The sequence below is a fragment of the Humulus lupulus genome, chromosome 1, assembly GCF_963169125.1.
Source record: "Humulus lupulus chromosome 1, drHumLupu1.1, whole genome shotgun sequence".
Lineage (NCBI taxonomy): Eukaryota > Viridiplantae > Streptophyta > Magnoliopsida > Rosales > Cannabaceae > Humulus > Humulus lupulus.
In genome coordinates this window covers 176467370-176491474 of record NC_084793.1, presented here as the reverse complement: position 1 = coordinate 176491474, position 24105 = coordinate 176467370, and the positions used below count along the sequence as shown (strand labels likewise).

At 37.4% G+C, this 24105-nt stretch overlaps 2 protein-coding genes across 3 annotated transcripts; both read right to left on the bottom strand.

Annotated features, from left to right (window-relative positions):
- Window positions 1-2180: 2180 nt before the first annotated feature.
- On the bottom strand, window positions 2181-13386 carry LOC133800710 (uncharacterized). 2 transcript variants are annotated; one of them, XM_062238752.1, is made up of 11 exons: window positions 12868-13386; window positions 6012-6109; window positions 5869-5914; window positions 5483-5565; window positions 5309-5373; window positions 4641-4702; window positions 4073-4132; window positions 3925-3957; window positions 2740-2804; window positions 2548-2613; window positions 2181-2460 (listed from the first exon to the last, which is right to left on the bottom strand). In XM_062238752.1, the coding sequence occupies exons 1-10, from the start codon at window positions 13312-13314 to the stop codon at window positions 2589-2591; spliced, it is 984 nt and encodes a 327-aa protein (XP_062094736.1). In that variant the 5' UTR covers window positions 13315-13386; the 3' UTR covers window positions 2181-2460; window positions 2548-2588. The 2 variants fall into 2 exon arrangements, with proteins under 2 accessions (XP_062094736.1, XP_062094730.1); XM_062238746.1 differs by lacking the exon at window positions 2740-2804 and having other exon boundaries at window positions 12868-13384.
- Window positions 13387-18930: 5544 nt separating this feature from the next.
- LOC133824971 (uncharacterized) lies at window positions 18931-21234 on the bottom strand. Its single transcript, XM_062257981.1, has 2 exons — window positions 20829-21234; window positions 18931-20780 (listed from the first exon to the last, which is right to left on the bottom strand). Exons 1-2 carry the CDS (start codon window positions 21232-21234, stop codon window positions 18931-18933), a joined length of 2256 nt encoding a protein of 751 aa, XP_062113965.1.
- Window positions 21235-24105: the final 2871 nt, after the last annotated feature.

The following is a 24105-nucleotide window of genomic DNA, read 5'->3' as shown; positions in this document are numbered from 1 at the left end:
GATGATGACTATAACAACAGGTCTGGGCACTTATGCCTCAATGTTTGAATATGTATGAAGAAAGAAGAAAAAAAATCTCAAATGTAAGGCTTCTTCAGTCTTCACCACCCTAGTCGACCTGTCGCCTCACACGTACCCTCACAAACCAAAACGATATGTCACCTCACACGCTCCTTGCCTAGCCAAGCCCAATGAACCCCCATCAAGATCATCGCATGCAAGCCCAACCCAGCCGTCACCCAACCTAGCTCTGGCCTCGTGTGCTCAAATTCGTCGTCCCAACTCAGATCTAAAACCCAGAGTGTGTCATACAACATCGACCTAGTCATTGTGGAAGAGCTGATATTGCTAGGGTTGATCGAAGAGAAGAAAGGGACGACCAGACAAAGGAAGGAGAGGGGAGGGAAGGGAGAAAGACATGTAATTAACATTGTTTTAAATTTTATTTTTATTTCCCTCATCTTAATATATACTATTAATTATTAAATGATAAATATTTTGGTCATATTTGAAATCATTTTGATAAGAATTGAGTACAAAGCACTATTTTGATCCATTTTACATACCACAAAGTTCATAACATCCTTTTAAATTTGAAGATCAAAACGAGTAATCAAGCAAAACATAAAACCAAACATTTAAGTTATTTTAAACCAAAATTCAACATAATTTAAAATTTGATAGGTTTTGTCAAATAAAGATTTATTATTGAAATTTCTAATATAAAATATTAAGTCACAGTAATTAACTACCAAATTGATAAGAATGGTTTGTATGTCCATTAAACCAAACACTAGCTTACTAAGTATAAGAACATATTAGGGATTTTTTCATATATATACATATAATATAAATTAATTACAAAAATACATTAAGAAGTTTTATTTACATATAACGTGCCATTAGCACAATATACCAGAATCAAAATATATACAAACCTGAAATTAGAAAAATAGAGAAAATCTAGCTTTCCAGATTTTTCATTTTTTCTGGGTTTTAAAAAGAAACATTTTGTTTGCTTACGACGCTGATAAGAGACTAATTGGTTATATTTTCATAAAAAAAAAATAAAAAAATAAAAAAATAAAAAACTCAATTTTTAGATCATATAATTTCAGATACATTTTAATTATATTCAAAACTTATTTGTAGACATCTTAGTGTCCAATTAGTTAATTTTAGATTACATTATGGTATCTTATTATTTAAAATACATTTTGATAACCTTAAACCTTATTTCAAATACCTTTTGGTTACCTCCAAATCTTATTAGTAGACATCTTATTATATTAATTAATTATTTTTAGGTTATATTATGAAATCTTATTATTTAAAATACATTTTGATAACTTTCAAGCTTATTTCAGAAACTAATGAGTTGTCATATAACCAATTTAGTATAATATATATATTTTTTGTAATGTAACTACTTTTATAATGTTTAAGTAACTATTTGGTTTCCTTACAAGTTTATTTAGAAACATATCAAAATTCTTCTATAAAATATACTAATTTAGAATACTATTTAGTAACTTTTAAAATAAAATAACAAAATATTTTTTAGTGACCTATAAAAAGCCAATAGGTATATTGAATTTTATTTAAATTTAAATTTTATTTTTGCTAACAAAATATAAAAGAAACTAAAATATTACTTTTTATTTTACTATCTTTTCCAGAGACACGAGAAAAGTTTTGCATCTCACATATCAAAATAATAATAATTGTATTGAAGAATAGATAGTGATGATATTACTTTTGAGCCCAAATGACTAGTGGTGTGACCAGAATTTTTTATTAAAGTTGTGAAGATTAAAAAGTTTCTAAAAATTATTCAAAAAAAAAAAGTTTCTATAAAAATGTCCAAAGAGATAAAAGAATTAATTATTTAATGTTTTATTAATTAACATATGAAAATGCAACAACTAAAAAACAAAGAGACTTGGGGGAGCAGCAAGCTTCACATATGGAGAGAGAAAATATAATGTGTATTAAAATACGGTACAATTAAGTTTAAAAATGGTAGAAACTAATGTGAGAATTGTAAATAAAAAAACCAACGTTATTTTTGAAATTAAAATGATAAAAAGGGTGACATGTAATTTTCTCAACATATTATTTACCCACTATTTCAAATATAATCATCTTTCAGGAAGAACAAAAAATTATTATAACTGAAATACAAAAATCAAAAGCCAATAAAATTGCATAAAATTGATGTTGAGTACAGTGAAGTCCTAAACATGTTTAGCATGGAAACAAAATTTACAATATACACACACTGCTCGGCTTACTAGGTCTCTTGAATCAATGGCATCTAAAGGTGCAAGATTTCAAGTTCTTTCTTCCCCTCGATTACGGCCATATAAAGTCAATCTAGAAATTCTTGGGAAGCTTTTCTTAGGATACACACTACTATTCTTTCCCTAACAAAGAATCAAGTAAAGCAGCTTCCTCTTCCTACAATTATGACAAAGACAAACTCAGTTTAGCAGACATTACTTTTAACATATAAGTCCACCAAGAATCGAGAAAATAGCCACATACCACTAAGGCATTGAATTCAGTCTCCTCGTCTATGGCACTTGTTATGGCAGAGTCATCCAGTAGATCCTATTTCCAAGAACAAAAAGCAAATGTGATGGTCCCAAAGTATGCAGATTTATTCTAAAATAGTAAACATTATATTTTTTGAAAGTCATTCATTACTCGGTCTTTTATTTTGATAGCAGCAATTACCTATGTATTTTCACATTAAACCTATGCACAACCTCTTTAGCTCTCAGGGGATAAGCCACCAAAAGCTGTTGACCATCATAGTAGCTTCATTAGCCATGGCCTATGGAGTTAGAAAATACTTTTTTGGAGCTAAACTGAAGACCTAGCAAAACAGTATTATTGACCCTCTACATGAGAGATCCGTTGGGAGTTTGGTCATAAAAGATAACCAATGGAAACGAAAGCCAGCAGACAACAAGGCTCCAGTATTTCAGCAACTGGGCATCTAAAATTCCAACTTGCTAAGAAAAGATGGAAAGGAAACCACCTAAACACCCAACTCTTACATGTTCTTATTATTTCTTCTTCAAAATCTCTTGCCTGGTATATGCCTGCAACTCTCCATATTACTAATTTCTTGAAGCAAAAAGTTCTTTGTTGAGCTCTAAATGTTTCATTAATGTGAAAAAGATTATGAAAAAAAACAGAGTGAAAAGGTCACTGATATCAATTTACTCATTAATTGAAGATGGTGCAAATAACATCTAAATCATCACAATTTTTTCAAATTGGGAAAGTCAGTCGCAGACTGATGGCGTTTATGCCAAAAGATTATGTAAGGTAGGATGGGGAGGCTGAGGTAAGGCCAGGGGGATTTTTTTTCAATAGAGCAAAAGAATTTGATCTTCCACTGAACTAAACATTGATTAGACTATATAATAGAGAAAATGACACACCACACAAGACATTAATCAAAATCAATAATTTTCTGTGATGGTTTAAGCAAAAAGATGTGGCCCTGTGGGTTGGAAGCCCATGAATGGCTGGAGATTTCATCAACCAAAATACAATGCTGACCTTTCTGAAACTACATATTAATTTTTTACAAAATTAACATTACAGTGGAACCAAACATCAAAAGAATCAGTCAATTACTATAGCGATCAGGCCAAAAGATGGGGCATGTGTAGGGATCTTGTTCTTTCATATGGCTTGACACATTGCTCCTTCAAACCTATCCTTGAATAAAGGATAACTAATCCTTAAAATCAAAGGAAAGTGATGTAAAGCACTGAAGACTTTAAAGCCTCACTTCCCACCATGTAAAGTAAATACAATCAAACACCAATTCACCTTTATGTAAAACACATAACAAGATGTTAATAGAATGGCTACTTTAAAACATCATTGAGTGAAATTACTTACATCATCAGCAATTTGCAAAACTCCATTATTATCCTGCAGAAAACAAGATTTATTTATTAAGGTTCTAACAACTTTCAATTCTCCATCAGAACATACAAAGGGAAAACATGCATTGATAGTTTGGAGATACTAGGGGGGAAAAAGTTACCTTTACAGCAACAAATAGAAGTGGATCAGATGGTGTATATATCATGTAATGTGTACCATCCTGCAATATTAAAACCGAGACATAAAAAGTCAGGAGAATAAATACAGCGTTAAGCTTATTTGTCTGTCACCAATACCAATAAGAGTTTATTACGATTTGTCACATAAACAATTTCCCAAAGATAGTCTCTTCTGGTGCATTAGCATGCCAAAGAAACCAAACCATCAGAGAAAGCTAAACATTACGAAATATAGCTTGTAAACTCCGCCATCTACTGGTAATGATGGCAACTGCTGCTTTAAATTCTAAAGTTGCAATGTTAGCACAATATATATTTGTATGACATTAGAGATACAAATTTAACAGAATTTATATGATTTTTTTTTTTTTTTTTGGTTGTCTCCCAGAAGTGTATAATGACTTGGAAAATAACTTCATTAAAAAAAAGATTTAATCAGGCATAACTAGTTTTTTCAAGAAAGGGTCCACGCAAATAGAAAAATTGTTTTTCTACTATGAAAAGAAACATGAGAAATGAAAATTGAAAAAGGATCATATAGTTCACTACCATATGGAAGCATGTAATTTCTACACCCTCAGTAGGTAAGCCATCTACATCTTGACCATCATCTGCAAAACAGTGAGAACCAACATTCAACTAACAGCTAAAATCAAATGATATTAAATTGTATCCACAGAAATGCAAGTTACACTTCTTATTAGGCCTTGTGGGTTGGGATGGGGAGTACCAAATATAAAGTTCTTAAAAGTAGAAATAAACAAAATAACTTAATTTAGCAATAACAGCAGCAGTTTGGCATCATCTATCTGGAACATTGTAGAAGAATATTTTAGAACATAAGATTTTTGTATTTCTATGATAATTAAAAAAAATAATGAAAAAGAGGACGAAGAAAATTTGGCTCTTATGTGGGATATCAGATGTTGAAAATCTTCGAGGGTTTCACTGTTTAAAGATTTCCTAAAGTTTCCTCCTAATTTCTTGTGAGGTTTAGCGTGAGTTTCTGAAATGTCATATTAGTTTAGTAAGCTTTTCCCTTTAGAGGACAACTGGTCTTAATTGTCATCTAGTCTTGCTATATGTTCATTTACCTTTTGAATAATAAATAAGTCTTACTTTATATATATAAGGAAAATATTTAAACGGTAAAAGAGGCACAGCATATCTCAAACAAGTGGAACTAGGGAAAACAAACAAATAAAAATGGGCATTGCCTGTGCGAAAATCAAATATGTCATCTTCTGAGTAGCAAAACCCTCCTCGTGCTGTATAACAGAATCTGGAAAACAGGTCAAAAATAAAAATTCCTTCTAACATGTTTGAAGAAAAAAAAACAAGATAAAAGAGGTCAATATATATATAAAATAAGCTAATCTATTACATCCTACCCGCTATGTACTAAATGCATATGAATCTTCGCAAGGGCATAAGCAGCAGAGGGAAGAATTGCTTCAACTTCTTCATCACTTACCTAAAATGTAACCCAAAGTAAGCTATAAAGATGAATATTCTGAAGAAAATATATATATCTTATTTTCATCATGATTATCACATGTTGATTAACAAGCTTTTGATAAAGGCAGCTAAACTTATTCATACAATAAGGGAAAGGGGATATAACCTGGGTGGTGGCAAAAAGAGATGATTCACTTCCATTATCTTAAATTAGTTATGAGTTTTTCAAGTGGTTTGATTTGAAATTAAATTGGCTCCACAATCCCTAATTTATTCTCAAAAAGATAAGAAAATTTAAATTTGCAACACCATAACATACAGCAGACCAGCCTTCAATATTTGTGCTCTTCAATATCTGAACAGGCCTGCAAGCGATAATTATCAAGTACATATTAAGAGGCAGAATAGTATAACTTCTTATATTTTGGTCTATATTGCAGTCACATAAGAAATGTTACTTACATGTCAACTGGGCATAGCAACATACAATCATCCCCTCTTGAACTTTTGAATACCCTCCTTATAACACACTCCAAAGGAACATTATTGGTAGGATCCACCTGTTCACAACTTCTTTAGACTCTTTCAAAGCTTATATGAAGATTAAACAAAACAATAGTCCAAATTCAACAAAGAAAATGAAGTCAATTTTTTCATAGCGTAGATCAAGTGTATAACGATAACTTTTATGTTCATACATATATATATGATTTTGATAACCCCTCAATTAAGTGGGTTAACTCGAGGGTCAAGAAAGAAACTGAGGTTGAGTCTAGTGGCTGAAGATGACCTATACGGCATTGACATGGCAAGGTTGTTAGGGGGTGATCTTTTAAGGGGGGAGAAAGAGGAGAGGATCTAAGTAAGATTTGAGTAGATTCCTTTTTTTTTCATTTTAAGGCAGATAGATTCTTGTATTTTCCTAAACTTCTTTCTCCTTTTCTTGGTCTGCACAATGAATTGCTGGGTTATTCTGATATTTTCAGGGAAACAGCAGGCCCCCTTCAATCAAAACTTGTCCTATTTCCTGTTCTGCATTCAGTATTTGTGAGATAGTTTTTCTCTACACACCAGATAATAGAATTTTTATATAAGAAAAGGATTGCATTTGACAGGGACTAATTATTGTCTAGAGTAACAATGATGATGACTTTCAAGTTTCACTAGTCTATAACTGAAGCTGAAAACAAACAGTTCTTAAAAGTATGGATTTTGGAAGGATGAAGAGGAAACTGACAAGGAAAAGGGAGAGGGGGTTCCTTAAAACTTGTGAAGGAAGAGGTCGAAGGGCGGAGAACCTTCAAAGCCTTTTATTGACGGTAAGAACTCGTCAACTAAGTTAGATCAAGAACTTTTGGAGTTGTAAAAGTGAACTTTAAACTCACTAAATTTCGGGTAAACTTCCTTATGATTTAAGAATATCAAATGTAACAGCTGGAACTCTAAAATGAAGAATGGAGAGAATGTTGAATGTCAACTTTCATTAGTAATAACTAGTTACAAAATACTTTCCAAAAATCCCCCTTCTCAGATGAAGGGAAGTCATATTTATAGTAGAGCTCTATTGACTCTTAGTACATTATGGTCCCTGGGGACACGACTCTGCATATGCAATTTACAGGTGGTAGTGGTGTCAGGAGCGTGGTGGTCGACTCTAGTTCATGCCGAGAGTTTGTTGGAGCACCTCCACTTCAGTACCTCCACCACTTGTTTAGCACGAGTGTCAAAGATTGGCTGATGAGGACCACATTAGGTACCTTACTTATACGACCACTACTTGTCTAGCGTGTACATCGTGTTCGCACTCCAACTCCTCTTGGTTTGTAGGTGCATTCCGTTCCTGTACGAGCTCCTCGAGTCATACATAGGCTTTTACCCACACAAGGTACCTTATTCTTCAAGTATCGAAATCCCTATACGTTGTCATGGATGACACGGTCCCAATATGCCTGGGAGGCAAGGACCTCGAGTGATGGTCCTCTAAAAAGGATACGTAAGGGACATTTCATGTCTTAGGCGCGATATCCTTAGCGCTAGGTACAACATGGTAGGCGAGACATGCACCTCGCAAGTCCTTCGGCGCGAGATGTGATGCCACATGCAGGGGTTGACCTCGCAACACCCTTGGTGCGAGACGCAATGCTCCGCGCGCGAGGCCGTGGTGCGAGGCCCTTGGCGTGAGACATTCTGGTGTTCAGCGAGGCAGTGGCTTCGCGAGGCGCAAGGGTACGTGGCACCTGGGCGCGAGGGGTTCTAGTCTTCAGCAAGGCGAAGGCCTCGTGAGCCGCATGGGAGCATGACTCCTAAGAGCTTGGCACTCGGGTCTCCAAACAGGCAAGGGTCTCGCAAGGCACATGGACGCCCGACACATGGACGCGAAGCGAGGGCCTCGCAAGGCCCAAGGGCGCGAGACACAAGGGTGTCGTGAGCCTTCGAATCTTCAGCAAGGCAAAGACTTGTGGGGCCCTTGGGAGTGTTGGCTAGAACGTGGTCTCGTGAGACCTATAGGCCTGAGCTCATAGCATGACTAAGTGACCCTTAGCCATGTATTTCAACCAGGGATCAGAGATTTTTTCGTTGATGGATTTTTGGCTTCCACACTTGCCCCCAGTCTATGGAATGGCCTTTAGGTGCTCCGGTAGACTTTACGGTAGGGTGTCTTCAATGCATAGGTGGTGTTAGTGTGTTTCTTTGCTTTAGTGGCATATAAAAGCACACTTTGGAGGTGGCGATCCTTGTGATTCCTCGAGAATGAATTTGAGCCTAACATTTGGCTTCGCGAATCCTAATGTAGGTGTTTGACTCCATTTTTTTACCATAGATCAAGCATTGGATTCAACGGCTAAGATGAGTTTGAGCTTCTTATAAATAGATCTTCATCTCAAACATAATACCTACACTTTCTTTTCTTAGCTTGGTGGTATTTGTGTCTTCACATCCTCCAAGAGGTAAGTGGTTTCATTCCTCCCAAGATCATTTTGGCTTTCTTTCCTCTTTATTATTTAATTTTTTTTTTATGTAAATGTCTATATAGGTGCTGGGAGACTAAAACACATTTCTCCTTTCTTTTTGCAGACGTGTACTTTCGACCCTTGGCATTCCTTCGACCGTGACGGTGCTCGATGTTACCCGCTCAAGGTACTTTCTTCCTTTCTTACGTTCAATGGGTTTAAATTAGCATTACTCGGGATGGGTTGTCTTGGCCGAAGATCCTCGCGAGCTAATCAACATATATGCCCCTTCTTGCACATATACCCTTCCTTGTATCCCGTAGTTGGTCACCTTGTATCCCGTAGTTGGTCATTTCGAGCACTTGTGTCTAGAGGTTTTGAGCTTATTCCTTTGTGTTTTGTAGCACCCTTTCCACCTAGACTTGCACCCCTATTACCAACAAGACAAGGTTTCATGGCTTGTGGGGGATCGTCTAGCGTTCCTCCGGGGGTCGAGTTTGTAGACTTATTTTCAGACTCGGGGTCCCCCGAGAACAACCCTTACCAAGACTATGACACCTTGAGGAGGGCCCGTATATGTCACCTTACGCGCATGGCCGAGCTTAAGCGTAAAATCTGGGTGATGGAGAGCGAGATAGATTTAGTTTTAAGGGGGTGATGAGTCTTTTTCCCCTTTGACCTTAATGACCACATTGCAAACCTTAGAGAGTCTTTTTGATCTACAAATGGAGTTGGAGTTCATGGAGGGAAACCTCCCTCCTGAACCTCCTGCCCCGTTCTCTCCCTATATTAGCCCTGAGGTCATCTCAGGTTCCCCTCAACCCTTGTCTTCAATCCACCCGTGTTCGATGCTTCCACACTCACTGCCTCGGTGGAAAACTCTCGCAATGAGAAAAAATGGAAGGTAAAGTGCCCTGTTTTGTCCTGACATTTTTTCTTGGGTTTTGCAGATATGTCAAATAGAATGCGACCACAGGTGGCTCTCGAGAAGCCAGATTTTGGTCCTCTGTTGGCATCCACCATCATGTCCAACGTGTCGGAAAATCAGTTGTTAATTATCCGAGAAGTATCACATTGGCAAAGAGTAGAAGCTATACGTACCCTCCAACAAGTGTTGGACCGATATCCCCCCCCCCGGGCTACGTGGCCATGAGCGAGCACATCTTGAAGGCAAGTGGGACCATTCTCTTACACCCGTTCTTCGTCATGGTCCTCAACCACTTCGACCTTGCTCCGCTTCAGCTGGCACCTAACAGCTGATTGACTTTAAGCTGCCTATATATGGCGTTTGTGGAGCTTAACGATCGTGCTCCTACGACCCAAGGGATGCATTTTATGTACAATCTCATGCCCACCCCTAAATCCAAAGGCTTCTATTTCCTACAAAAAGTCAATTCTCAAGTCTCCCTGATAGAGGGTTCCGTGTCCAACCCGGGTTCCTGGAAGCAGAACTTTTTCTTTGTGAAAGTTCCCCTTTCTGTTTGTGAACATTTCTGCTCATCCCCAAATAAGTATTTCAAGTTTTTTCCTTTTACATTGAATTTGCTATTTTGGAACTTATACTCGTATTGATAACTGAGTTGATTGTTCAGAGAGCTTCAGTATCCCCAACGTTCCTGAGTCGGAGGCAGCACCAATAGACGTCTTTCTCGATACCAACCCTGCTATGAAAATTGTCGCCTATCTCTTCACTGTGGCCAACCTTGACCACTATGGTTTATCCAGGATTTCAAAGCCTGACCTGCTGTGGCATATTTCCGAGCAAAAGAAGAAGGCAACTCTAGCCAAGCCTCACTTGGATGGGGGTAATGTGGAATGGGTGCCTGGGGAGGTTTTCCCAGAATCTAAGCGTTCAGTCTGGTAATCTCCATCCCCCAGGGAGTGCTCTCCTTTTGTCCCTACGGACCGCGACACGGCCTCTCATTCCCGCAGTAAATAGACCATGCCTAGGTGCTTTGTTATGCCTTTCTCCGATGAGTATGATAATCTTCCATACGCTCCCGCTTCTCATGGCCATTCGAGGCACCCTTTGTCCGATGTTCCTGCGCCTCGTCCTCCCTCGGTGAGTGGGTCATCCGTCCCTGCTCACCCAGGCGCTCCTAATTTGGAGGGGTCATCTTGGATGAGTCGCACATCAGCTCCGTACGTGCAAAGGTATACTCGAGTCACCGACGGTCTCAGGAGTTCTTCCATGGAGGAGCTTGGAGAGACCCTTGTGCACTCCATGTGCCTCACGAGACCCTTGCCCGTGGAGACCCGAGTGCCAAACTCTTAGGAGTCATGCTCCCCTGCAGCTCACGAGGCCTCCGCCTCGCTGAAGACTAGAACCTCTCGTGCCCAGGTGCCACGCACCCTTGCGCCTCGCAAAGTCATCACCTCGCTGAACACAAGAACATCTCACGCCAAAGGCCTCGCACCACGGTCTTGCGCCAAAAGCCTCGCACCATGGCCTCACGCGCAGAGCATTGCGTCTCGCGCCAAGGGTGTCGCGAGGTCAACCCTCGCATGTGGCATCACATCTCACGCTGAAGGACTTGCGAGGTGCATGCTCGCCTACCATGTTGTACCTAGCGCCAAGGATATCGCGCCTAAGACATGAAAGGTCCCTTACGTATCATTTTCATAGGGCCATCACGGAAGGTCCTTGCCTCCTAGGCATATTGGGACCGTGTCATTCATGACAACGTATAGGGATTTTGATACTTGAAGAATAAGGTACCTTGTGTAGGTAAAAGCCTATGTATGACTCGAGGAGCTCGTACAGGTACGAAATGCACCTACAAACCAAGAGGAGTTGGAGTACGGACACGATGTACACGCCAGACAAGTAGTGGTCGTATGAGTAAAGTACCTGATGTGGTCTTCATTAGCCAATCTCAGACACTCGTACTAAACAAGTGGTGGAGGTACATCCAAGTACTGAAGTGAAGGTGCTCCCACAAACCCTCGGCATGTACTAGAGCCGACAACCACTCCTAGCACCACTACCACCTGTAAACTGCATATGCAGAGTCGTATCCCCAGGAACCACAATGTACCAAGAGTTATTAGAGCTCTACTATAAATATGACATTCCTTCATATGAGAAAGGGGGATTTTTGGGAAGTATTTTCTAACCTGTTATTACTAATGAAAGGTGACATTCAACATTTTCTCCATTCTTCATTTTAGGGTTCCAACATTTACATTTGATATTCTTGAAATCATAAGGAAGTTTACCCGAAGTTTAGTGAGTTTAAAGTTCACTTCTTTTACAACTCCAAAAATTCTTGATCTAATTTAGTTGACGAGTTCTTACCTTCAACACCTTCTACATGTAAAAAAAAAAAAAAGCATTCTTCATTAACTTTAGAAATGCAACAACATATTCACCCCTCACTTGACACTTTTTTTTCCCTTTTCTTTTTATTTTGTTTAGGTTTATTTTCTTTTCAGCTTCTTGCTCCTGGTTGCATAACTTCAAATGTACAAAAGATTAGAATCCATAACAACATCTAGTAAATACCATAGACAGTTGGAGATTGAAAAGAGATCAATTTCGTAACTATTTCCCTTCATGTACTTGAAACCAGGTGCTTATCAAAATTACAGCACTTTATCAATCCAGCATACATTTCCGTATAACAGTGATTCCATCAAGTCAAGTAATGCAATAAACACCCTGTTCCATAAAAAAACACCCATTACCCAACACCGTTAATTGACCAAAATTGACCTAATTCAAAGCGGAGGTAAAGAGAGAATGCATGAAAGCTCATCTACCATGCTTGAATGGGATTTCCACAGCATACATGACATCTCTGTCGCACCATTTAACCCCATGCAATATTTATTACTCAATCTCTCACATCCCTACCTGCTCAAATCCAGAGAAGGCCCAACTGAAACAGAATCACATGCGAAATCTGATTCCAGCAAGTTCTGTTACCTCTTTCTCTTCATGAGCAACCTTAAAAGTGGTAAGACAAAAGGCTTTTCATTCTTTTGACAGATAGGTGAGGGGAGTCGAACTTTTAGAGCACAATCTGATCACAATAAGAAAACTAACTAGTCAAAGCTGAAAGATAACCAAGTTGGCATCCTTCATGCTGGGTTAATACAAAATACCCGTCTTTCAGATTCTTTCCTTGCTTTGAACGGTCATAGAGTCTACAGACAAACTACAGGGGTAAGAAAAAGAACAATCCTGTTCGGAATATCATTAACTTTCCTCTAACAAATAATGATTGTGCATTTTAATAGAAATGCGAAGTTATTCCGTTCATGACTAAAACAACCTTATCAATCTGCTCTCCTCCAAGAGGAAAAATAATCCATAAATTAAAAACATGAACGGAAAAAACTCGAGCATAAGTGAAATAACTCACAATGGTAGCGATTCGCTTATTGGAAGCCATTAGAACCTTTCCATGGTCATCAACCACGAACCCAGCCGGTGGTTTCGGCATCGGCGTAGCATAGTTACCCAAAGAGCGAGAATCCGACCCTGAAATCGACGCCTCAACACCAGGCGAAACAGACTCAGACTGCACAATTTCAACCTCACTGAAGCTCAACCCCTCGGAATCGATGTCGTCGTTGTCGTCGCCTTGGTCACCGGCGCGCTTGCCCTTTTTCTTCCTCTTCTTATTGGCGGAAGAGGAATGGCGGTTCTTCTCGACCGGGCCAGTCTGCGACTTGGCGGTGGCGGCGGCGCAGAGAAGGGGATAGTGGTGGAGTTCATTGATATGGAGTGAGAAAGGGATAGTGCGTTCATGGCGGAAAGAGAGAGAGCAAGTGTAGTAGGGCGTGGTAGGGGAGACAGAGAGTGCCATTTCTGATACTCAAGACTGTTGGAGGGGTTTAGGCAACATTTGTTTAGACTTTTTTTTTCATTTTGGTATTAAAAAATAAAATAAGAATAAGAGGGGAATCTATAGGAAGCAGATTTTTAGCTAAAAACGGAAGGAAAACTTGAACCTTTTAGGGTAACTCCATTAACTAACCCCTATTCAGCCTTATATTTATATCTCTAACCCTAACTCTAACCCTTAGTTAAAGTTTTTCATATTTTTAACTCTTTAAGACAAAATTACCCATTTGTTAAACAAATAAAACTCTTTCAGTTTCTTACTCTTCCCCCTTCCCGTCCATTGAAAACCCTCCCTCCCAAACCCAGATTTCTTCCCGTCGAAGCTGCGGTGGTACTCCGGCTAGCACCCACCTCGTCCCTCCTCCCAGTTGCGTCATCATCTCCACAGCCACCAGCCCCTTTTACACTCTTGGTCCCGAACCCACGAACCCATCCCCTCTGCTTGGTCCCGACCCCGAACCCACCCACATTGCTGCCTTGCCGTGTTTCGCAGCCATATCGTTGAGCCCACGTCGCCGGAGCCCAAGGTTTACAACACCTAAGACCCCACACTCCCCTTGCAAGCCCGATACCCTAGCCCAAGGTATTGTTGTTGGGATCCCTTGTTGTTATTATGACTCCTTTGTTTATTTTGAATTTGTACTTTGGTTAAATTTCTAACTACTTGAGGCATGTTTTAATTGGGAAATAAGGAGTGAATTTAGTGTGAATTTGGTGTGAAGTGAAGTTATTGTGAACCATATGTAATTTCAGTGTGAACAATGTGTGAAATTGGTGTGAACCATGTGTGATTGTGGTGTGAATTTAGTGTGAACCATGTGTGAAGTGAAGTTGTTGTGAACCATATGTAATTTCAGTGTAAACAATGTGTGAAATTGGTGTGAACCATGTGTGATTGTGGTGTGAACCATGTATGAAGTGAAGTTGGTGTGAACCATGTGTGATTTTAGTGTGAATAGTGTGTGAATTTGGTGTGAATAGTGTGTGAACGATGTGCGAACCATGTTCCGAAATTATGGTGAACAATGTGAGAATGATGTGTGAACCATGTGTGAATTTGGTGTGAATGGTGTGTGAACCATGTTCTGAACTTATGGTGAACAATGTGTGAATTATAAAAGGAAACTACACTAACTAACCCTATTAAAAGTGATTCTTGAACCTTTTCTTGATTATAATAAGCCATTATTAGACTTATTTCCTTGTAGTGAGGCAAGAGTATGATGAGAAACTTGTACATACTGTCAATATCAAATTGTACTGTCTTATTTTGAAGTGTTGAAATAATTTCTAAGTGATGTGTATTATGGTATGGCCTCGGCTGAAATCATGAATATATATACATATATTTCTTTAATATAACCAAGAATGATAAAACACCTATTAAGATTATCTATAATAGACGAAAGAGTGGTAATTTCTGTTTCTTGGGTTGACTAGAATGAGGAATGGGACTGTATTTTGGGAACTTTTGAGGAAATAATATTCTGGTTGTTGTGGGGTATGCACTATGATTAGGCTTGTTTTAGTTATAATAACTGTTATTTAAGGATGTCTCTCACATTAGTTACCATATGTACTAAGTGGTCAAGAGTAAGACATAGCTTATGGCAATGCTGGCCAGAGTTGCATTTGATTCTGCAATTGCAGCCAATGGGAAAGCAACAGTGAGTGAAAAATATTTAGAATATGTGTTAATATCTCACAGTATCCAAACAATTGTCTTGAGCAATATTGTTGAGGATCATAATCATATTCAGACCACATGTTCTGATATATATTTATGGCAAAGCAAACAACTCAACAGTGGAGAAAAGGTGGTTTAAAATTAAGGTGACAACTAGAATTTGCAGTTGGTACACGTGGGGCTGCAAAATTGGTTTGGCAATCATTTTCTGATGTGTTTTAATCATTACACCTCTGATGCAAATGATTGGCTGAGTTATGGAAAACTTGTACGGTAGATGGCTGGTGAAAAAGGTAGAGAATAGAGAAAAAGAGAGAAGAGAAGCTCTGTAACTCTTTGAGAATAGCGAATTGAGATAGCAAGACTAGCAAAATGAACTTAGGAGACCTTTATGCTCTGAACTCCCCTGTGTTTTCTTTACTTGTCATTGCTGCAGTGTTTGGTATTTTGGTTTTGGTGTGATTTGGTTGCTGTAGAGTTTCTAAACTAGTGTACATAAAATGTACCTCAATAGTAAATTTTTATATGACCCCACAAATGTATTACCGAAAATATATATTTTTACTCTTGTTGTAAAAGTTGTTTAAATGTGGAATGGATAAATCTTTGTCACTTTTATCTTATTAAGTTATGTATGAATTGGGTGTGAATTAAGTGTGAACCAGGATTGAAATATGTGTGAATCGGGTGTGAACTATGTGTGAATTATGTGAGGTTGGTGTGAATTTGGGTGAGCTATGCGTGAACCATGTGTAAATAATGTGTGAACCGTATGTGAAGAAAGTGTGAATATATCTGAGTTATGTATTAAGCGCTTATTTAATTTACCTTTTCAGATGTCACTCCTCATGCTTCCTACTGAAAGGCATTATCCAGCAAAGGCTGCGTATAGGGGAGGGAGCATTATGAGTACAATAATAGTGAAGTTCACGACATTTGACTTGTTGGAACGAGCTAAACAGTCACCATTCAAGCAATTCTTCTTAGCTTCGCCTCTACAATATTCTGGAGTTATTATTCACCAGTTACTACTTAGGAGAGTTGTTGGTAGAGGAAAGAACGAATACTGCTTGAATTTTAATATTTGTGGTCAGAATACAAGGTTTGGAATTAGTGAATTTGGTTTGATCACTGGATTGAATTGTGGAATTTCTCCGGATCAGGCAAAGTATAAAGAAATGACCAAGAGTAAAAGACTTCTCCAGACATACTTGAACAATAAAGAATGTTTGTCTTCTGAAGAGTTGGAAGATGGATTCAAAAGGTGCGATGTGAAAGAAGACGTATGGAAATTAGGTCTATGTTTTTTGGTAGACTCTCTTTTATTACCTAGTGAACCAAAGAAGAAATGCTTTATTGATGTCCTTTCCATGGTGGAAAATGAAGATGACTTCTTCAACTATCCTTGGGGGAGATTATCGTACGAGAAGACATTATTCGGCTTGACAAAAGATATGGAAAGGCTAAGGAATAAATACTTGAAGAATGCTGAGCAAAAGAGAAAAAGGCCAACACCTCAGTACACAATTTATGGTTATGCCATTGCTCTGCAATATTGGGCCTATGAAATTTTCACAAAGTTCTCTGCATTTGCTGATCAACAACCCCTTGCCTTTCCAAGAATGCTTAGCTGGTCAGCGCATAAAATGCTGAAAGAGAAAGATATTGAAGGTGTATTTAAGAAAAAAAGTGTAAGTCGTTAAGATTTTATTTGAGTTTGTGATTTATAAGTAATGTTTATACCTTATTAATTTATTATTTTGTTGCAGAATCTTGTGAAGGCCACGCTCAATCCAAGACCCGAAGAGAAAGAATTTCATGACTCTATTATTCAAGGACTAGATGAACTACTCATGGGACGTGTTATTAGCTTTGTAGACGATGATGTGGAATTGGAGTTTGAAAGGGAAGAACGTGAGGAATCTCCCACAAAGCCCGATGTAGCAGATGGGCATCGTCACGAGCAAGACAAGAAAGAGATACCAACTCCAATTAGCACCCACCATGAAAAGTTGTTAGCTGATATTGACACTTTGAAAAGTAACCAACAAAGAATGGAGGAGAAGTTGGATTATCTAATTGAATTAGTGCTCTCGCAACGTAAAGGTAGTGATTCTGAGGATTCATTATCAGATGAGCATCTTGCTTCACCACACCATACATTTATTATGGAGCACGTTGTTGGAGAAGATAGCCCTAGCTGTAAGGTGGTATCTCCTGGAGATATGGCTAGGGTGGAATTCAAGAGAATGAGGGTTCCAACGAAAAGAATTTTTGGTTCCGAGTTTACTGATCCAACTAAGAAGAAAAAGAAAGCAAAGACAATTGTAATTGATCCTTGTGAAATTAATCCCCTACAGCCATATGACGAAAAGCAAATGAGACGTTTTAAGAAATGGGTAATTGGTTTAAAAAAGAATGATAAGCCTATTTCTCTCTTGGCTGGTTCGTGCACTGCGAAATGGTTTATTCAGCTACTTACACCACGTACATGGCTGGACGGACTGGTAAGACTATTGAAATAATTTTTTTTTTAAAATATATATAATTTGAATGTATATATACTTATAATATTTGGCATGCAGCACATTGATGCAGCTTTAGGGTTGATGAAAGAACGAGTGTACACTTACAAGAAGACTTACTCCGAAAGATTCACCATCGTGGATTCTATGTTCCAACAATTCTTCGAACCACATTGAGAACAATTCAACAAGAGGAAAATCAAATCAAGCTACATTTGGCCACAAGAAGTGCTTGATTACTTGGTAGGTGATGATAACAATTTCAAAAGGAGTTGGAAAGACATTGACGATTTGTTTACCCCAATTAATTTTTCTAGGACACATTGGGTGTTGTTAGAGATATCATTGACAAGCTATCTTATAAAAGCTTATGACTCTGATATCACTGTGGTCTCCAACAAGGACTTTGAGAATAAAATGAGCATATGGGGAAAAATGCTACCATTTCTAATTCAATCCAGTGGGCTGTTAAGCCATAGGAAAAATGTCCAACTACAAGCAGACAAAGTGCGTTTTGAGTTCACAAGACTTGGCACAGAAAAAGTGCCACAGACCAAAACTAGGTATAACTCTGTTAACCATATTTATATTGCAAATAATCACTATGGTCTTCCAATAATTAAAAAACTTTATTTCCTTTGCAGTGGCGATTGTGGGGTATATGTCATCAAACATCTGGAGTACTTGCTAGCCAAAAAACCGCTATCCGAAGTAAATGACGACAACATGGATTTCTTTAGAAAAAAGACTTGTGTAGATTTGTTTTACCATAACTTACAACCATAGTTGTATTTTATTTAAATATATGTATCTTACTTTTGAATGTATGAAAAAACTATGTCAACTTCATCTCATTAAATGGTATTGAATGACTTCGTTTATTTCATCTTAATAGTGGAATGGATAAATCTTTGTCACTTTTATCTTATTAAGTTATGTGTGAATTGGGTGTGAATTAAGTGTGAATCAGGATTGAAATATGTGTGAATCGGGATTGAACTATGTGTGAACTATATGTGAACTATGTGTGAATTAGGTGTGAACCAGGTGTCAATTATGTGTGAATTATGTGTGAACCGCGTGTGAAATATGTGTGAATAATGTGTGAATTAGGTGTGAATTAAGTGTGAATATGAATTAGGTGTGTCCGAAACAACAAACTTTAACACAAAAAGTCGTATTACTGAACCAATCTAAAAATTCAAATTCCGCAATTGAAGAGTACAAAGTAAAACAATAAAAGTACAAACTAAGCATGTCTAGACGGCGGGGGACAAACAGTGGTGCACGTCACTCGATTGTGGCCCAGGACACCACATCTACTACATCTATGTTGTTTGTTATTCTTCTCACCCTTTGATAAATGTCATTTCTTCTTTGGACGACCAGCCTTCTGCTTCACTAAAGGAGGAGCTATCATCATACTTCCTATGTCATTTGGTATCACCCAAGATTCTTCATTACCCAGCGTATATACAGATCCACCATAGAATGACAACCACGCTTCAACTGTGTAGAATCTGGAGCATAAACTATATGGACTAATGCCACGATCTCGAACACCAGCTAGAGCGTGTTCACAAGGAAGACCTGTCAAATCAAATCTTCTACAACTACATGTTTTCCTCCTCAGGTCGACATCTCCATCAAGATCACCATCCAATACTGTTATTTCATACTGACTAGACGGAAAAGAGAACGAGGTAGTGGACTTGTCTGCTAACTTTCGCAAATCAGCTTCCACTTCTGTGGCAAGAGGACTTGTAGCCGCTGATGCTGCAGTTCGACGCTCGAAAAACCATTTTTGTAAAATGTGCCTCATAAACTCCATGAGACAAGTAATTGGCCACCCACGTGCCTCAGCAATGACATTGTTCCAGCTTTCGGCAATACCTGTAATCATTAAATTATATCGATGACCAGGAAAGAAAGAACGAGCCCACTTTTCAAAACCCACTTGATTCTCTAAGTATTGAGCAATTGCAAGATCTTTTAATTTAATCTTCTCAAAATGGCGTAAAAACTCTCGCTTTCTATAAGCTTTCGCTGCAAGGAAGAATTCTTCATGGCAATGGTCAGTTTTGAACTTCGCACGGATATTCATGCTAACATGATGTATACAAGCACCGTGGTGTGCCTCAGGAAAAATTTTAGTCAAGGCACTTGCTATACTAGTATGTCTATCAGACACGAATACTAGATTCTCCACTTCACCAATCGCTTCCTTCAACCTCAGTAGAAAATACAACCATGAGTCATTATTCTCTGAGTCAACTACTGAAAATGCAATTGGAGATATTTGCTTGTTAGCATCTTGTCCCATGGCACATAACAAAGTACCTCCACACCGAGTAGTTAAGAAGGTTCCATCTACACATATAACTGGGCGAATATATGTTTTTAACCCCATAATAGAAACACCTAAGGCCATGAAGCAATATTTGAACCTACCTTCATTGTCCATCTGCAAATGAGTAACAGTTCCAGGATTTTTTTGCTCCATCATGTATAGAAATGAGGGAAGTTTCTGAAATGATGATTCTGGTGTACCTCTTATGTAAGCCAATGCATGCTCTCGACACCTCCAAGCTTTAGCATAGCTCATATGAACTCCATATGATAAACTCATATCTTTTACAATTGACCTTGGCTTGTAATTAACATCATCACCCTCAAATTTTCTCCTTATGACATGTCCAATAAGCCATGGGGATGCCTGACGGTGATCTTTATGTCGAACATCCAATGAGCATGTGTGTTCACCGAAAAATTTACGAACCTCGAACATATTGGAATTAACCAATTTTGTAGCCCTCAACCTCCATTTGCATTTATCATCAACACATACTGTACACCATATATTTTTCCCAGACTTCTTTACTTTAAACTCAAAGTTTTTCTTTAATGCATAAAGATGGAGTTTCATCTTCAACTCTTGCTTGTTCTCAAATATTTGACCCTCTTTTATTTCCCACGAATTGATACTCGAAGAAGATGTCAGTAATTGAGCTATTGAGGCTGAAGTAGAGCCTTTTTCCCCTTGATTCAACAAAAGTGGAGTACTCCATAGATTATCTTCACCAACCTGTCTTACTTTACGACCTCTATTATTTGAGGAATCATGGCTCTTCAATACTTCATTGGAGGTTGACTGTTGTAAATTATGCTTCACAAGTACATCATTGCATGTAGACCTATCAATATTTTCATTATCATCTGAGCTTAATGCATCATTATTATCATCATCACAACTATCTTCATTGCCATCTGCATCATTATTATCACCATCACAACTGTCTTCATTGCCATCTGCATCATTATTATCATCATCACAACTGTCTTCATTGCCATCAATGCAAAAATCATCATTCACTTTGGTTTCAACTGGAGGAATAGTATACAACTCACGTGTTTTAGTAACCAAAGGATCATTACTTCTCTTCTCTATAGTAGACACACATAGGGGTGTCCGATGATTGATAGATGTTCCTATCTCATCAAGAAAAAAAGCAACATCATCATCATTACTAATCAAAGATGGAGGGATACCTTTACTTCCAAAATGATAGATTACATTTAAGTCAAGATCAATACGAGACTTGTCAGCTCCGATTAAAGTATACAATTGATCAACAAGACTATTGTAAGTGATAGTCTTTGGCACCTTCATACCCTTGCTTTATTTAGCACTAAATGACCAACCTTCGTTCAAAACTTGTTCCCACGATCCATTATATAACACCACAATATTTATATGTGTTTGACCTGTATAACATATGACAAAAGGTTCGAAATCCAAAGGTTATTAGGTAAAACTAGCCAAAAGAAACAAGAAATAAATGTGTGAAGCAAGCATGTGTGAAGCATGTGTGAACCAAGTGTGAAACGTGTGTGAACAGTGTGTGAACTGTGTGTGAACCCAGTGTGAATTATGTGTGAACCAAGTGTGAATCATATGTGAACCAAATGTGAATCATGTGTTAAGTACTCGTGAACCAAGTCTGAACCAAGTATGAATCATGTGTGAACAAAGTGTGAATAATGTGTGAACAAAGTGTGAACGCAGTGACCTAAATTGCGAAAATGTGAACCAAGTGTGAACAAAGTGTGAATAATGTGTGAACACAGTGACTTAAATCGCGAAAATCATTCGAAAATTCGTCATCTCAACATAAAATTATTTCTTTTCATAGATTTTTTAGTGTATAGTAGTTCCAAAATTCTATTTAAACTATTATACAAGACACCCATAACCTATAAATAAAAAATACTTACTCATTATCAAATCAAATGTTCAATTGATGCGTGTCGTATGGCGTACCAAATTTAATAAAGATTTTGATTACACTATCACCAATTAATTTAGTACAATGGCAAATAGAGGTCGAACCCAAGGGAACTATATTCAATTTATTATTCACAAAGTTTAACAAAGTTAAAAGGAAAAGGGGATTTTGAAATTTAAAACTAATAAGACGATTAACAAATAAGGATTTATAACGATTTTTAAAGAACAGTTAAGAATTATTCTCCACCTCAAACAATCATGCATGAATATCAATATTGAATATTATTTTGATTCCCAATTAAACTATTAACCCCGCAGATAAAGCTTAAGTAGTCAATTATCCCAATCTCCCTATTACAATCAATCACGGCGAAGCGCTCAATAATGAACTCTTTTTACCAAATAACAAACCTATGAAGCATATGATTCATTTAATTTAGTAAAAGCATTAAGAACAATGGAGATAGGTTAATCTAGGCAATAAATCAATTTAGCATATAATTCATTTAACCTAGGTTCTATCCTTCATCACAATCAACAACATATCTGACCATATCATCAATTGCAATTTATCACAAATACTTAGAACCCTAAACTATTAGGTGAATAGAAATTCTAAGATGATAATGAAATAATGTAAACCCTAATTAGTTGTACACCCTAACAAGGAATCACAAAATTCATAAGATAAGCATAAAAGAATAGAATCAATTTAATATGAAGGAGATCAAGAAATAATACTCATAACTGAAATCAAGCAATCATGTCTGGGTTTTGAATAACCCTTAACCTAAAAGAAACTAGCCAATAATCTTCATCATGATTAAAAACATAAACATAAATAAAGAATAATAGAGTAGGGGAAGAAGAAAACTATTGAGATGTTGAATGCGATCTTCCTTCTCCTCCAAAGCTCTCTCTCTGAGTTTCTCTCTCTAAAAACGTGAAAAACAAAAACCTCCCTGGAATCTCACCCTAATCTCCTTTTATATCTCTCTTAAAATAATCAGAAGAATTCAAAATTTAAACTCGTGCCGCGGCAAGCATTTTCCCTTGCTGCGGCAAAGAATGACGAATGGCAACTTCTGGGTTCTCGTGCCGCGGCAAGCATTTTCCTTTGCCGCGGCAATAAGCTCTCTGTTTTACTCGTAGCAACAAGGATTTTTCCCTGTAGCGGCGAGTACTCTGCTGCCTTGTCTCGTAGCGGCAAGGATTTTTCCTTGTAGCGGCGAGCTCTCTGCTTGATTATGCTTTCATTCTTTTTTGATTTTTTTCTCCTCTTTAACTTTACTCCAATGATCAGAACCCTACAATATTATCATCAAACCAAAAACTCATTAAAATATATACATTATCCTAAAAAATGACGATTCAGTTTAAATGAAACAAATTAGCAAAACGATTCTAACCATCCTCAAACACACTACTTATTAACATAAAACCCTAAAGAATAAGAAATAAACTTTATACAAAAATGGACTTATCATCAATCTTCTTCAAGTTTGGGAGATGATTTTTATTTAATCTTCTTCAACTTGGGTGAGAAGAAAAGAGATGTGGGAGATAACGTCACTTTCTAAATCTTGGTGCGAAAAAATGGTGATGACCTTTGAGATTTGATGATTTGAGAGAGAATATGTGTTTGCTATATTTTGTGAGAGTAGATCATTTCCATGGCTGCTAGGTACGTGCAAGACAAACAAAAGAGAGAACAACTTAATATCTATTGAAGGGTATTAATGTCTTTTTAAGTGCCTATAAGGTCATTAATGTGAGAAACATTAATGAGGGGTTATGGTTATAAATATATGGTGAAAAAGGGTTAATTCATGGAGTTACCCCCCTTAAAATAGTTGAGTAGTTAAGGGTTAATTTTTTTTATATGAAAAAGTTAAAAAAAAACATTTCTCCCATATGCCTTCTGTTCAATATTAGACAAGTTTATTCAATATTTTTGACAAGTTTACCATTATCATAAAATTGCATATTGCCTATCCGTTTATGGTCCTCTCTTTCTGAACAATCATTACCACTCTCTCTTACTCACAAAAAGCTGAAAGTACACCCATAGAACTAAAAATAGTTAATTGATTTGAACCACATTCCCCCATTCACTTATTATTGTGGAAAAAAATCTGTACAAGCATATAGTGAAAATTTTATAGGTAATTTTCTTCTCACTTTATCTAGTGTTGCATGCATGTTATAATCACTTTGATATGTTTTTCGACCAAGTTTGTGTTCATTGTGTTT

Bases quoted from the DNA above. Each gene is read 5' to 3' on its own strand.
- LOC133800710 (XM_062238746.1), bottom strand. From the start codon at position 13,314: ATGGCACTCTCTGTCTCCCCTACCACGCCCTACTACACTTGCTCTCTC. The intron at 4,703-5,308 runs GCAATGCCCATT...ACTGTTTTGCAG, and splicing joins CATATTTGATTTTCGCACAG to ATGATGGTCAAGATGTAGAT. The intron at 2,614-3,924 runs GTAAGTAATTTC...TCTTGGAAATAG, and splicing joins TTTTGCAAATTGCTGATGAT to GATCTACTGGATGACTCTGC.
- LOC133824971 (XM_062257981.1), bottom strand. From the start codon at position 21,234: ATGAAGGTGCCAAAGACTATCACTTACAATAGTCTTGTTGATCAATTG. The intron at 20,781-20,828 runs GCAATGAAGATA...CATTAAGCTCAG, and splicing joins TGATAATAATGATGCAGATG to ATGATAATGAAAATATTGAT.